Source organism: Lathamus discolor, chromosome 4, assembly GCF_037157495.1.
Source record: "Lathamus discolor isolate bLatDis1 chromosome 4, bLatDis1.hap1, whole genome shotgun sequence".
Lineage (NCBI taxonomy): Eukaryota > Metazoa > Chordata > Aves > Psittaciformes > Psittacidae > Lathamus > Lathamus discolor.
Window position 1 is genome coordinate 5,355,649 of NC_088887.1, and position 16,125 is coordinate 5,371,773.

General features: G+C 39.3%; 1 protein-coding gene across 1 annotated transcript in view; it reads left to right on the plus strand.

Annotated features, from left to right (window-relative positions):
* LOC136012938 (ephrin type-A receptor 6) overlaps positions 1–16,125 on the plus strand; it is a 478,069-nt gene that overhangs the window by 355,872 nt on the left and 106,072 nt on the right. Inside the window, exons 9-11 of the mRNA XM_065676043.1 lie at positions 7,178–7,286; positions 10,981–11,051; positions 14,465–14,590. Coding sequence (XP_065532115.1) covers positions 7,178–7,286; positions 10,981–11,051; positions 14,465–14,590 — 306 coding nt within the window. The remainder of the gene's footprint in view (positions 1–7,177; positions 7,287–10,980; positions 11,052–14,464; positions 14,591–16,125) is intronic.

Here is a 16,125-nt window from a genome sequence, read left to right on the forward strand (position 1 = left end):
GCACATAATGCCTAATTGTACATTTTAAAATCTTCTGGGTACTGAAGCCAATTGGTTTGAATAGGAGGTGAGCACTTGGGTGCTTTCAAGAATTCCGGTAGATCCTGTCTGCATCTTCTAGTGCAATAAATACTAGGTACCCAGGCACGTAACTAGTCAAAAGTAAAGGGGACTTAAACCTCTATGAGCCTATGTTTGTAAAATGTGATTTACCAATGTAAATCAGGAAGACTGTGGTTCCAGTGACATTTCTTTCATTGGCACTGCTGATTGAATTATCTCCTGGGAGTGAGATTCCACCCCTTCCTTGCCAACCCTACATCTCCTTCTCAATTGCATTAATGCAACGGGCTCTTGGGCTGCATGGTGAGCTAGAGCTTACAACACTCTTAAATGTTTAATGCTTCTATTACTTCTAAGCACTCAGTACGAATCTTGATAGTGAAAGATAAATATATATTGTATATTTGCTGTTTACCAACATTTATTGTTTAAGCTTGTGCCTGACTAAAGGTATGTGATTTGTTATAAATCGTGTGATTGAAAGGAAATGTAGACAGAAGAGGTTTTGTTTATGATCAATCGAAATGGAGGCCAAGAGAAATTCTGCTGCATTTTGAAATGGTACCTGGAGCTAGGTAAAGACTTCAATTTGATTAAGTAATAGTTCAAATGACTGTGGTCTTATCCAAATATTTATACAGTATTGCTTTAGATTTCAAAGGGAGAAAAAATATAGCAAAGTGCCTGATGGTAAGTACTACTTATTTCAGATGGAAGCAGTACTCAGTGACCAGTCAAATGATGCCTTGCTACTCTCCAAATATCTCACTTTCTCACAGCAGTATTTTGAAAATTGGCCTATTCTAAAATTTAACACAATGTGAAAGTGATTTTGATCATTCATTTGCACCCCTTTCATGACACGGGCCAAATGTCTGTAACTGTAACTTTTTCGGTTAGCTAATGACAAGAGATTGAAATGCAACATCTACCATGTACAAATAGTCTCCCAGTAATGGGGAGCTCAACATATTTATAGGTAGATGGATAGTGCCAGTGCTTAAGCCTCATAATCAAAAATTTTCACCTTATTTCTAGCCTGAATTTTTTTATTTTGTACCTTGTGATCCATTTCTGCCGAATTAATAAGTTAACTATCGAAAATCTCCTTCTCATCTAAATGTGTTCATGCCATTTCAAAGAACTCTCTTACCTTTCCCCAAAGTGATATAAATGCTCTCTCTCTCATCTAAAAAAACCTCCAACCTGTCTTCCAAACATTGATCATTTTGTAGCTGTCTAAGATTCTAATGTCCTTTTTGAAGAGAAAAATAACACCAGAGCTGAACCTGATACTGAATTAAACTGGAAACTAAGTCTGCTTATGATGCCATAAAGTGACCTGACACTGCTTACCTTCTTATAATTCAGTTTTCTTTTATTTACACATCTAAACATTTGCTACCTGAGCTAGAGCATTGTCTTACACAGCTGAATAACTAGAGCATAGCAATGTTTTTATCAATACCATTGTATTCTAAGCTACTGACCTACATTTAGATGAAAGAATTGGGGAGGAATGTGTTGAGACATGGACTGCATAGTTACATCAGTACACGTGAATGTTAATTTGCCCTTGCTGGCATGCATCTGTCTTGCAAACCAGTTCAAGACAAGCTGTGCCGGAATTTTATCTTCATCACGTACTACTCTGGCATATGCAGCTCAGCTGAAAACGGTCTGATTTTTTAATACATATTCTCAATTATTCTGAAAGATACCAAACAATATTAGACCGAGGCAGGCTATTGCAGCTCCCCCCCATCCCTACCCATTAGAAACAAGTTACTTGGTGAAAATTCCACATTTGCAATTGCTTTTTGTGGTCTTTCAGTTAGCCAGATTTTCATTTATTTGATGTCAGCTGAAGTTAACGTTCTCATGAGAAGGCTGGAAAGAATGCAGTCTTTTAAAAGGCTGTGTTGACAACAGAAAATTTATCAACCAACAGTCTCAAAAGTTACAAAAAAGTCTTTCAAGTCATGTGTTTGATAAAAATCCTTCTCAGGCACGGTAGCTTTTAGCATCCTTCAGCTCTCTACCAATTGTACATGTTATAGTCTTAGCATCTAGAGAAGAATTCAAGGACAAGATGAACCTCCAAGGTTACTCAGTTTACCCTGCTTGAATATTGACATGATTTGTTAATAAATAGAGGTAAAGCAAGCAATCCAAAAATAGGATTTTTCTTTAAAGTGATAGTCAAGTTGTAAAAATCAATGTCTCATCAGTTGTGCAATGTGTATATTAATAACCTAAAACTTGCTGTTCTTGGCAGGACAGTGCTGTCCTGCCTTCTGCAGTTTACTGTTTGAAACACTACCTGTTATATAGCATAAAAGCTGAGGCTGCTGCTGGGAAATCATAGAATCATAGAATAGTTATGGTGTGAAAAGACCTTAAGATCTTCTAGTTGCAGCCCTCCTGCCATGGGCAGGGACTCCTCGCACGATACTTTTGCAAAGCGTAGTAACCACTGCTTTTGTCCGTTTTCCTTATTACCATTTTATTCAGTCTCCCTGTTTCATCATGTTACAGGCAAAACACTTCCAGCAAAGCTGACTATTTCATACACTCCAGTACATGCATGTGTACACTGTTGTGGCTATAAATTGAAGCATAACTTCACTCATAGTTCCTGCTTTTATGTATCAGTAGTACCAACTATTTGAGTCACCACAAAAAACTCTGGTCCTCCCTAGGACAGAAGCTGTCCCTAGGATTTTTAGAAATACGTTGAATTACCAATGTGAAATGGATTTTTGTTGTTGCTGTTAGAATGTTTGATACTTTGTTAAGAATAAATTTAATTTCCAGTTGAAACAAACAAATGAGCACATATCTCATACTTAAAAACTGTCTTGCTGGATCTCTCCCCATGTCTGCCTTGTCCTACTGTTCATTCAGTAGTAGTCAGCACTGGATAGTTCAGGATGTCTCATTTTAGTCTTGAAGTATTTCCTTACTGTATTTTATACTTGCAGCTATTTGTTCTTCAAATTTGGTTTTGGCCTATCTGATTTCTCTACTGTATGTTCCCAAAAGCATTCCCTCTTAGACTGGAGCCCATCAGCTCACTGGAGCACGGGAACTGCAGCACTCCTGAAAATGTAAAGGTTACCCCAGTTAGACTCTGTACTTTTCTTTCTTACTGTTCTTAAGCACTGATGTTTGCAATGCCTTGTAAATCCATCTGACAGCCAGTTCCTGTCTATTAGAACTCCAGTTCTCACAATCCACACTTACCTATCTTACAGCTGCTCACCATTATCTGTCCAGCTGTCTTTCTGTCATTTTTTTATCTTTCACTCTGCTGGAAGGCCTGCTGCCTGATAGATGTCAAATTAGAATAACTAAAGGATGTAGCTAAGAGACAGAAGTGAACTGTCATTAGGGCTTCCAGCCCTTTTATACCAAATACACAACCTTTTAAAAGATTTTGGAGAAAAGAAAGGAGGACTGAGCTGGAAGATTCTCTTTCATCCTCTCACACTGTGACAAAAATGTCTGCGCTATTTCTTCCAGTCTGCCCAATGAGGAAATGGAGAAACCTCGAGATATTTGTGTTCAGCCCAGAGAGGAGGGAAAGTGCAGCTCCTCCCCACAGATGGGTGAAGAACCCAGGGAGGAACTGGGATTGGATGCAAATGTATAGAGTAGGTGGGGATAGAACTGGTGCCAGGCTGGATGCAGGAGGGATTTCTGGGCATAGTGTTAAGCATGGAAGCTGGAACAATACAGTTAGACACTTTACGTCATTCTGGGTATATAACCTGAATTAAGCATGAAGAGTAACGGGAGTGAAGAGTTTATCTGGATAACACATTTCTCAGTACATGTATGATGCGTGGTCATTTTAAAACCAAATCACCTGACTAATCACACCAGTTGCAGCTACAAAGTGTTTAAAGAGTTTTGACACCCAAACTTTATAGAGTACTATCTAATCATCTTCTGGGATAAGAAATAAATCCCCCCTTTTCACTGCCTTGTGCTACTCAATTTGAAGTATGTTTTTGTCAAAATGAACTTCCTGAGCAGACAGGCAGAGGGAATGAAACACACTACCAGGCAAAACAGCCAGCCCAGCTAGATAGGCGCAACTCCCAGAAGTGTCTTAGCACTGCTATTGATTTACATATTCCTGTAGAGACAACAGAATACTGATTTTGGTTACATAAATTCTGGTCTTGTTGTTTAACTAATGAGATTCTGTGAAAAATGTTATGTACTTCTATGATTAAATGCAGCACTCTGATACACAAACACTGAGAGACGAAATAAGGTTGCAAGAACTTGAATGGCTTTGCAACCTGTTGTAATTGGTTTAAAACTGAGGTTTTCTGTCTTGTGTAATGAAAAATAGTCTTGAGGAAAAACACAGGGTCATATACCAATATGCACAGCTGATAGAGAGGAAAATTGAGGGAGGAAAAAGCAAGAAATGACAAAAAAGGTTCAAGAAAGTGCACAGCAGAAACAATGCATGTTAAAGCTCTTGTTCACACCTTGACCTGTACCTCAAGAGAAAACTGAAGAAATGAGAACAGAGATTGAGGGGCATGCTGAATTTCATTTAGAATGGCAAAATGATGTAAAAAGTTTAATTATTGAGTGTCCCTGATTACTGTCTTCTAACCGTCTAGATAGTGTTTTATAAAACCTTTTACCTGCATGTGAGGAGTCTGTGTATGCGCATACACGTGTGCTTATATATGTGCTGTTCACTGCACTGTGCCTTTATTGATTTCTATAAGGATCACTTCAAGCAAAAATAGGTATTTCCATCCTTTTCCCTTACCTGCCTCTCTGTCAGGTTTTAAGAAATCCACATTTTCCAGTTATACTTGTCTGTCATTTGACATTTTTATCTGACAAGTAAATAAAGCCCATTGGGAAGTTTTAGGCTTGAGAGCCCCTTATACTGATTTGGGTACTTGAAAAAAAAACCCTAATGTATTGGACTCTGGCCCTTCTGCCAACTCAATAAAATACAAACAAGAGAAACAGGATGACCACTTTTTAAGTATGTGCAATCTCAGCTAAAAATCATATTGCTTAGAGGTAGAAAGAACTAAGTCTGGAATTTCTCCCCTTCATGTATTTCACTCTGGTTCCTAATAGAAAATATGCTATTAAACTGATATATTGCATTCTGGTTTAGCTAGAACACCACAAAATAGCAGCTCCAATCGGCAGAAATGATCCAGGGCATGTGACTTTCTTCATCTTGATAGTGGCAGAGTGCTTCTTTGGAATATGCAATCAGCCCCCACATATGTATGCACCTTTAATTCTCACGAAGAAAAACCCTGGGTTGTCTCCTTGCCAATGAATGCCTGCTGAAGAAAACCACAGCTAATTTATCTGAGCTCGTGGATTGCTTTTCTCTGGCTGACTTCACTATTTTAGCACACATCGTTTTCCTATTAGAAGAAAAAAGGAAGACTCATTTAAAACCTCCTCCTGTATTTACAACTTCAAACTGTGCCTGGCTTTAGCAATCTTCGCAACATTTAGCACAACTGCCTATAGTCTGAAAATAGCATTCAGCCTGTGATTTGGAGAGCCTCTTATTTGCGTGGCCACTTGTGTGGTATGATACTTGTTACGTTGTACTTTTCCAAATAAATCTGACCCTCTGAAGCATAACACAATGCAGAGCTAGAATCCACTCCCATAATATCAGCAGATACCATTTTGGAGATTAGCTATTCAGTATTTGCTACACCATTTATTGGAAGAAGTATGTATGTAACTTGTCTGTGGAGCGCTTATGACCACATACAATGAATGCTTTGTAATTTGCTGCCTGTGCCTCTACTGCCATTAAATCATATGGGCAAAAACCTAATGGCAGAAAATTAACAAATTGGTTTTGCTGAAAATTTGATATAAACTGCTATTGTTTTTATTTACTTTACAACCTTTGCAGACAGTTTACAGGGCTAATTTCTAAACTGCTCACAAATATTATTTAGAAGCCAAATGTTTTTCATTTTATGAGGCTTTGGGCAGCAATGTGTGCGTTGTATTGGACTTCATCAGCTGCGAAGTGAGAGAATATAGCCTGCCTAGCTTTCCAGGCTTTCTACGTGATTTTCCAAAGCTTTAATCATCTGGTACCTAAAGAAAGCTGAAGATTTTGCTTATAGCGCAGTTTTAACGTTTGCGAAATTAAAGTTGAATTCTTGATAAATCTAAAATTATTCTTTTCTACATTTACCACTGTTGTCGGAGGTCATTGACTAGAATTATATATTTTCCTGTCAGAACAATGTTATGTTTCTTATGGAAACAGAAAGTTGGAATTAAGTGAGTGGTATGTGGTATGTAACTGAGTTAAAGAAATAAAACTGGATTCACAAGACAGGAGAGAGAAAAAACTGAGCCTTATTCGTTTTCTGCTCCTGTAGTGTTTGGACAGTGAGGACCATCCGGACTATGAGTACTTTGTCTCTGTAAAGATTTAATGTTATTCAGAATATATTCATGAAAAGAGTAAGTGTCTGGAGACAAGGTAATTTCAGGTGGACATTTTTAACTCCCAAATTTTCTACAAAAAGCAGAGATAAAAATATAAGGTATAAGAAAATAGTCCACAAGAGCATGCTATAGGTAAAACTGCATACAATTTGTGACAACCAAACTAAACTCCAGACATACAGAGAAGTGTATGAGGCTACACATTAAGTGTGCTTTTTCCTGCTTTCTCCTAAGCCCAGCTTAAGATCTCTTACCTATATAGCACTGCTGCTGACTTCACTGGGACAGTTGGATGACTCAAAGTTCTGAATGAGATGCAGGATTAAGCTAGATAAAGCCAAAAAACCCCACCAAAACAACCCCAAAATGTCTAGTTTTGTGTCCAAAATCCCATCATATTCAAACTTCAGCAAATTGCAAGTGTCTGATAATACCAGCTCCTCATTTTAAAAACGTGTAAACCTCATCTCCCCCACATTGTAGCTAGGACATGGATTATGGCTTTTTGGGCATTCACACCTTGAGCAACAAGGAAACTATTAGAGAGTAGTTGCAACATTTGACCAGTGAAATGTTACCACCCATTCTGTAAGAACCCTGGATTTAACCTCTTTGTGCTTCCTTTCAGCTTCTGATATGGCTGCGGAGCAGGGACAGATTCTTGTAATTGCCACTGCTGCTGTGGGTGGATTCACTCTGCTGGTCATCCTCACTTTGTTCTTCCTGATCACTGGAAGGTAATTAACACTGTAGTGTTCTTTTTTAGTCAGGGTCACAGTCATCCAAAACTAAGAATTTAAGAATAACAGTTACACATTTCCAGTGTCTAAATAGGGTTAGACATAGCAGGGTGAATGTCTTCTTGGTTCAGCACTGCTCATGCTCACAGTTCTATTGTGAGTGTTGTTTTTCGTAAGAACCCAGTTTGAGGAGCTAAGCACTTACATGAAATCAGAGAATTGGCAATTTTCAAAACAAGTTTCTGGACCTCTTCCCAGCAGAGCAAGAATTGAAAAATGCAATACCTGCACAATTATGTATATGTTTTATAAGCACATTTATGCAACTATTAAGATAAAATACAGGAATTACATAATAAAAGTAAACTAAGGAAAACTTTGCTTCAAAATGCTAGAATGATTCTACCGCCTGTGCTATCACTGAACAGAAAATAGTTTCCTGGAGGTCCTGAATTGCTGGTTTTGGGCTTTTCTTAAATTGGATTGAAGACATCTCAATTACATCTGCTTTACAGCAGTACTGTTGCACTGGCAAGGGAGTTCACCAAGCTGGAAAATGATTATTTTTTATAATGGCCCTGGTTCTTATACTTACAATTCTTTTAGCAAAGTGCTGATTGTCCACCTTTCTTCAGCTGATGTGTTGATCAGGATCAGATAATGACCTTACGCAGATTGGATGAGAATGCATTTGATTTATATGGTCAAATACCATGCTCAATTAAACACTGAAGGCTTTAAGGGAGCTCACAAATTCTAATTGGACATGCTAAAAACCACATGTAGAGGTCATCAGTCGTTGCTGGGACTCAGATTACTATAGGCATAAACTCTTCCAGGATGTCTTGTCTCCTTTTCCATTGAGCCTCCAGGTGTTTCCCATGTGGTATGAGGACTTCACCTGCTTATAGTCAGAAAGCAAAGCAGAATTTGAAAGAACAAAGACATTATGTCTCTGTCTCCTCTGTTAAACATCAGTGGCACCACAGTCCTGCCATGGATCAAGAAAGCCTGAAGTCAGACTGATCCCTTGTAGAGGTTGTGAGCCTTTGAGCAGAGGAGTCATACTCAGCTCCTGCAGTAGGCTCTGTAGGGAGTGTATGTGTGGAGACATACTTTCTTAGAATATAACTTGGGGGGGAATCCCTACGTGGCATCCTGAAACAATTCAAATGCTTCTTTTAGGGAAAAAAATCAGTAAACTCAGGAGTGAAAAATACGTCAGTGGGTTTCTTTCAGTGTTTATTCCTCTTATTTGCTGATGTTAAGGATATCAGAGATTCCATAGAACCATAGAATACTTAGGGTTGGAAAGGACCTTAAGATCATCCAGTTCCAACCCCCCTGCCATTTGCAGGGACATCTCACACTAACCATGTCACCCAAGACTCTGTCGAGCCTAGCCTTGAACACCGTCAGGGATGGAGCATTCACATCTTCCTTGGACAACCCATTCCAGTGCCTCACCACCCTGACAGTAAAGAATTTCCTCCTTATATCCAATCTAAACTTCCCTTGTTTAAGTTTGAACCAGTTACCCCTTGTCCTTTCACTACAGTCCCTAATAAAGAGTCCCTCCCCAGCATCCTTATAGGCCTCCTTCAGATACCCTTAGCTTTCTAACATCTTACTCAGTGCGACCATTTCAGTAGTTAAGATATGAATTCATTTTGAAGTGCTGCTTAAACGCAGTGATAAGAGTGTATTCCGCAGAAGACAGAGCAAGAAAATTTTGAATAAATACTCAATTTACTCTAGGACTGGAGGTAAATTTCTGCATGAAAAAATGGGAGCGGTACCCTACAGATGTGCTCTGCTTCACTTAGAATTCTGTTTAGAATTAACAGTTTGACGAGCTATCAAGTCCTAGGGTTGCTGATGAGTCTATTCATAGTGGAGAGGCTGGGTTAAATGAGCACCTGCTTCTGCACTTTGCTGAGTGATTATCCAAGAGCAAGCAGGAAGCATGGCTGTCAATTGCAGAGAGAAAAATGGAAGCGACAGAGACTTTGAGGGACAGGATATGCAGTGAGAGGGGAGTCTTGGCTAAATTCTAGGAAATGTGATGTTAAAGCTCAGTGTGATTTATTCTTATCATTACAGAAATTATTCCTCTGATTTTCTGTATCCAGCACTAAGAGGGAATGGGGAGCTGGAGCTGGATGACTCCTCTGCTGGTGATTACTCGCTGGCTTCTGTAGTCAAACGTTTGGGCCACGTGCTCATTTAAGAAGATTGGAGGGTTAAAGCCTTTCTTTGGTTGTCCTCTTTGGCAGACAGTTTAAGTGTAAGATCTTGTGTTGAGTGTTCTCGGCAGTTGGCACTCTACAGACCAATTGTTCAGGTCCTAATAGTGGAATTGGCATGCTTACTGGTCCCAGCAACTAAAGATTTCCACAGAAGCTGAGAATCCACTGGTTCCTTCTTCCCTCCCTAAGGGTGCATAGCCATGACAGCTTCAGAAGTTTCTGCCCTTAAGGTGTTCATCGTCATTTGTAGCAATGAATGAATTTGTGAGTGTTCCTATGCTGTTTCAATGTTTAAATGAACTGTTGAAGTGGTGTTTTCATGTATTTCTAGTATCTTGATCGTTAGTATTTTTCTGGATATAATATATATAATTATAGTTTATTTTATTTTATAAAGCTGGTAATTACACAGAAGCCAGTAATTTTGTTCAAGCTGGTCTTAGAACTGAATATCGGTACACCAAGGCACATATCTACACACACTGCTGTTCGCTATTGGGGTCAGTGCCCCAATACCCCTTAGCCTAGCTCTTAGACCAAAAGTTTGCACTCTAAATCGTACTACTTAGGCTGCTCAGTGCCTGAGAGCGAGCTTTAAGACCAAGAGCAAATACTTTATTTGATTGAAACAGTTTCTCCTAGCATATGTCTCTCTAAATTAGCATGAATAGTCCTGCGGGTAGGCAGCATTCAGGCTGGGGGAGATTTTATTACAGGGAACCTGAAAGCTTGCCATGTGTCAGCTTTCTCCAGCATAGCCTTGCATTGTCAGGTAACAGTTCATGAATATCCAGAGTTTTGTGTTGTTTGCCAAGGATTTGCAGCAATCAGAGTGGCATATGCTAAATCATCATGTTCGCATAGCAGGCTATGTATTGTTTATCTTACAGGTTAGCTGCTCTCTTACTAGAAGTAAAAAGTCAGTGTCTGGCTCTGACTGCACAGAGCTGTTAAGGGAAAAAGAATAAGGGGAAAAAAAGAAAAGTGGTGCTGATGTGAACAAACATTTTCTTTTTTTCCATGAAAAATGGTAAAGTCATGGAAACTCTTATCTTACGAAGAAAATGTGAGCTTTTTTGACCCACCGAATATGAAAGTTAATGGGATAAGGTTTAATTAGCATGAACCAATGTATCCAAACAAGAATGCAGGGAAATACTCATTTATTAAGCTATAAGGATTCTTTGGAGGAGTCAAACTTGGAAATAAAGTATTGCATCAAACATGAACTTCAGTAGTCATATTCATACTAATCGTTCAAGCATGATTTATTTGTATCTAATCTGTTTGTAGTTCTTCATGCATATTTCTCTCTGTAGGTTCATAACTAAATTTAAATTTAAAGATTTTGGCTTTCATAAAAGTGCAGATAAAACTTAATATGTATTTATTTTATGCATGACAAATATTTTAATTAAAATCTCACTTGTTTTTCTTAAAAGATGCCAGTGGTACATAAAGGCCAAAATGAAATCTGAAGAGAAAAGAAGGGCTCATTTGCAGAATGGACATTGTAAGTAGGTCGACACTATGTTGCATAATATCTATATCATAGTTTAGATTTAGAATGTTCAGTCCTTGAAGTTTTAATCTGACCATTTGAATAGTTCCTTGTTATGTGCATCATCAAGGGTGTTTTTATTTCTACATCCTCTTGAACAATTTCACTAAATTCACTCTAGTTAATAAGGCTTTTAGGTATTCTGCTAATAATATGTATCAGTTTTTCAGGTATATTTCCTTGAATACTCAGCAGGTCTGGAGCATATTGAATTTCTGCCTCAAAAATCCCTTCTTGGTGACTTAGTGCCTTATTTGTATCCGATTCTCTTTGTCTTGAGGGGTCTACTTTTCCAGCCACTCAAGAAATAAAAAGTGGCATGGGTTGTCTTCCCTTATGTTCTTGCTGACTGATGAGTACAGTGAGAGAAAGTCCTGGCAATCTCTCATGGGCAGTATATTGGTTTTGTTTCATTTAGTTTAGCTACTTAGTTTAAATTATTAGTCTTACTGGTTTATGTTAGGGTCGCTATTTAACGTATTGATTTATTCAAAGGATATTATACAAAGGCTATTAATTTTCTGTAATTTTTGTCATTTTTTGTAACATCCTTGGAAATACTATGTTGAAGACAGAAGCTAAGTCACCCAAAGTAGTCTTTTTTCAGATGGCATGATTATATCCAGCCAAATGGCTCTTTTTGTCAAGGCAAAGGACACATTTCTCCATAAAGGATACTTCCTTGAAGATTTGTTTGTCATTTGTTTCCAAATATGGTCAGAAAGGAAAGATGAGAAAACCTTCCTGTTGGAGTGTTTGATATATGCCTCTGAGACAGTGACTGAGTTTGAGAAAAGCCCCACTCAGTGTCTTTCAGGCCGAGGTAGATGAAGACTGTGTTTCATACTGACACGCAACTTCATCCCAGAGGCTTCTCATTCATTTGCAGTTATCTCAGCATCAGACTTGAGGGGGGAAGTCTGTGCCCACGTATGTGCACCACAGAACCAAAGATAAAGAATTACCGTGATTTACCCCAGCAGCTAAGACTGTATTGCCAACAATACTCCCTCTTTCACACTGAGCACTCAGTACCTCCATAAGAATTACCTCCTTCATGTTAGTGGCAATCTTTGGCTGCTGACTGCCTACAGACTTGGTATCCAGCATCTCAACTTAAAACAGTACGTGGAGCTGCACAGTCTCTGGTGGGATCAGTATAAGGGTGACCTCTCCTAGGCTGGCTGAAGCTGTTCAAAGAAAAAATCCTCTGCACTGGTTAGCATCACATGTTCCTGTTTGCAAGTTTGTCATGTCCACGCTTTACATCCGATGCTTCTGCTGTGTGCAGAAGAAAGCCATTTCCTGTTCATCCTTCCTTTCTCCCTTGGGAGCTTGGTGTGAGTCAGGAAGATTTCAGGAAACAAAGTCTTTGAAGGTAGTTAGGAAGGGATCTGTGATCTTGCTGGTAATACGACTTCCCATGATGTCTGGTGTCCTCTCTGGTGTGTGCACCCTATAGGCAGTGGTCTAAATGGCTTTTGCACACTACTTGACGTAGCCCAGTCACACTCGTGTCCTGAACATGTGTTCTTCGCCTAATGCATTTAGACTCATCAGATAATGAGCTGCTTTAGACTTGGCTACTAGGTGATAAGAGGAAGAAGGTTGAGAGGTACTTAATGCTCTTAAGAGGTTCTCTGGACCCAGCTGCAGTACCCTTCTCTTATGCTGATAAGTTCATGAATTATCTACATCAACTTCTGTTAATGGATTGAAAGTTTTCCAGAACTTAATCGCCACATGGCGGAAGCTTAAAATAAATCCCATCCAGATAGTCCAACAAAACAAGTCCTTGGACATGCTATACTCAAGAGCACAAGGGATATTAGCCGCGCCAGAAAATGATGGCATGCTGGAGACTGCCAAAGCAGTCTGGCAGCAACCCACTACTGCCATGGCTAGCTCCAAGAAATTATTGAAGCCTTCTAAATGGATTGGGATATTGTTGTTTTCATCTTGCATCTGGCTCTCTGGTTGTTCCAGCTAATCAGAAGAGAACAACACAGCACAGTCCTCCAGGACCCATCCTCATAGAAAAGGATCTCAAAATTTGGACATGTTTGGCAAAAGGAATGTTCTGCCATCCACCCATACATGAAAGGAGTGAATTAGAAACCACTGTGTTCAAAATAAAGGACAGATTGCCTAAATTGCCCAAGGAGCAGCAAAGGGGAATATAAACTGCTTTGGCAATAATCACCGTTAGTCTTGATGATCTGTTTTTCTCCATATTTTTGAGCCCTCACTTGATGTCTCTGTAGACACCTCCTTTCAAGTGACCAACTCAGAGCTCGTTATTTTCTCTCATGACTTGCTTCATTTTCCAGATATACCAGCTGTACTTGAAGCATTCTAAGGATGTGAGCTAAGTGCGGAGACGCCAAGGAGCTTCTTTGAAGTAAAATACTAAATAGTATTTGGAAAGGAAATGCTTACAACAGCAACTACAACAAAACCAGTAGTTTCTGACCCAAAATGGTGTTTTCCTTTCAACTTAGCCAGGGCTGTTATTTTTCCTTAAAGAAGTTTCCAAAAACTTTATTATCCTCTTACTTTTCCTGGCTGAAATGCTGTACTTCAGGACATGCTTGTGTTCAGCTGGCAGAGTGACAAAACAGCATCAGAATTTGACACCGTCTTACCAGTTGAATACCAAAGACTGAGTTTTCTAAAGGCCTTTGACTTACTGTTCCTGTGGGACAGGATAAAGTCTGGGACCCATGTAGCTAACAAACATGACAATAACTAGAGGTATAAATAACATTCAGAGAACCCAGTGCCTGTATTTCCTCCATTCTTTACACTAACGCTGGCCAAAAGGATGCTTGATGTAACAATGCACTGCAGGAAGCCTGAAAAAGTATCCATACTTTCAGTCACCCCGAACATCTCAGGAGGTTTGAGCAGGGTTCAGCAGGACCTTTATTACAGCTTCAACCAGTACTTTTGAATGCTTTTGCTAGTGTTGGGGTGGCAGAGCCTTATCTTCTGTCTAGGGAGTTGTAACGCTCAGCTCTTCAGTGTCTCAGAAGCCTCATCTCAAAAAGCTACTTGAAAGATAAGAGGAAATGTTCAAGTCTGTGATCAGTCAACCTTCGAAGGCTTTAGTGCTGACAGCAAATAGGGAAAATTTGTACATTCTACAGTTGGTTTCTGTTAAATCAGTAGCAAGCATTAGTAATTTCTGGTAATTATCCTCTTCTGTTGGGCTCTGGAGCTTTAAATGTGAGAGATTTAATGTATTATTTCCAATCCTTTCAATTGTCTAGTCAACAACAACAAAAAAAAAAGATAAACCCATATCGTTACAGCGCATGAATGTCAAAAAATTCTTGATTCTGAGTGTTTTCTCTTTTTTGCAGTACGTTTTCCGGGCATCAAAACATACATTGATCCAGACACGTATGAAGACCCGTCTCTTGCTGTCCATGAGTTTGCAAAGGAAATAGATCCTTCAAGAATTCGTATTGAGAGAGTTATCGGTGCAGGTAAAAGTATACCCACTTTAAAAAATGTCTAGGCATGGAAAGGCTGCTTTTTTCCAGTCACCAGGATAATGCAAGTGTTTCTCTGATAGCAGCAGTTCAGTTTCATGTGGTGTACATGAGGTATTGGTTTTGGCTGATGTTCCAAATGTGGGTGTATTCAGTTAAGGAGTTCTGGAGAGCGGATTCTCCAGAGCAATAGGTTTATCCCTTTTTTAAAGGCTTTATCAATTTTTGGGGGTAGGGTTGGGTTTGTTTGGGGTGGTTTTTTTGTTTGTTTATTTGTTTTGCTGGTTTGGGGTTTTTTTGCTTTGTTCCAAATGTACTCGAAACACTATCACTCGGCATTTGCCAGAGTCACATATTCTCTGTCACTGAGGGGGAGATCAGGTCAGAAACTGTTTCTGGGGGCAGATAAGATAAGAATTTAAAAGACTAAGAAAGAAATATTCTCAAATAGAAAATAGGAGGAGTACAAAGGGGAAAAGAAGAGTCTAGCTTGGGATAGGCTTTCCTGTAGCTTTTCCTATAGCTGTGCAGAGAAGGATCATTGTCAGAGAGGGAAAGGTGGAGCATCTGATGAGAAGGTGTGGACAGAATGAAAGCTGACATGGAGCTGGGAAGCAGGATGAATGAGAAAAATAGCAGGAGTATCTACTCTCACATCCTGTTTGTCTTTGAGTGCGTGGTGGGGACGCAGAGGAATTACATTTAACAGGTATTTTAGACCCTGGGGTGTTTACCATCAGTTGAGAATATCCCATTGAGGTTGTAGGTCATTGCACTGCTGTTTGAATATAAGTTTCAGAAGCTCATTAATCCTTTATGTATTTTGGCTCCTTTTTTTTTTTTTTTTACAAAGGGATATGACATGCCCCTTGTGTTTTTAGGGATCTTACCCTTTGCTAATGTGCTCTGTTTATAAGCATGTCTGTTATGGGCATTGGGTGTTAACTTCTTGTCTTGGCTTTTGTTTAGTTGTTAGGTTTTGATATTCAGGAAAGTGCTGTGCAAGTTCAGTTTGCCTTTGCAGGGATAAAGGCTCATGGCTGCTCTCCAGAGTTCAGTAGAGGTCCTGGTGACAGCTCAGTGGTGACAGAAAACACACCTTTGTGGTTAACACAACAAAAGTTAAATCCTTGTAAAGATCAGAGGCTTGTAGAACCATTCCTTGGAACTTTTGTACTGACTGTCTAGGGCAGATAGCATTTCATTACTGACCAGGTCTTGGGATTGTTTGCTCTGTGGTTTACACACTGAAAACTTAAAAAGAAGGGACTTACAAACTTGCCTAACTAGTGGTTCTCACTACATGGCTTGTGACCAACGTGTCATTCAGAAGGCCCACTAAGATTTCACACAGTTATAACAAATTAAAACAACAGACTGACAAGAAGGGTCTGAAGTTCATGTGGTACCTTACACCCACACACTGTCAGTGGCTTAGGAACATGAATCATTTCTCAGCCCAAACAGAAAGGGAAGGTGGGAGAGCTAAGGGTCTGTATCAGAAATTTGGATGAACATGGAAGCAGAAT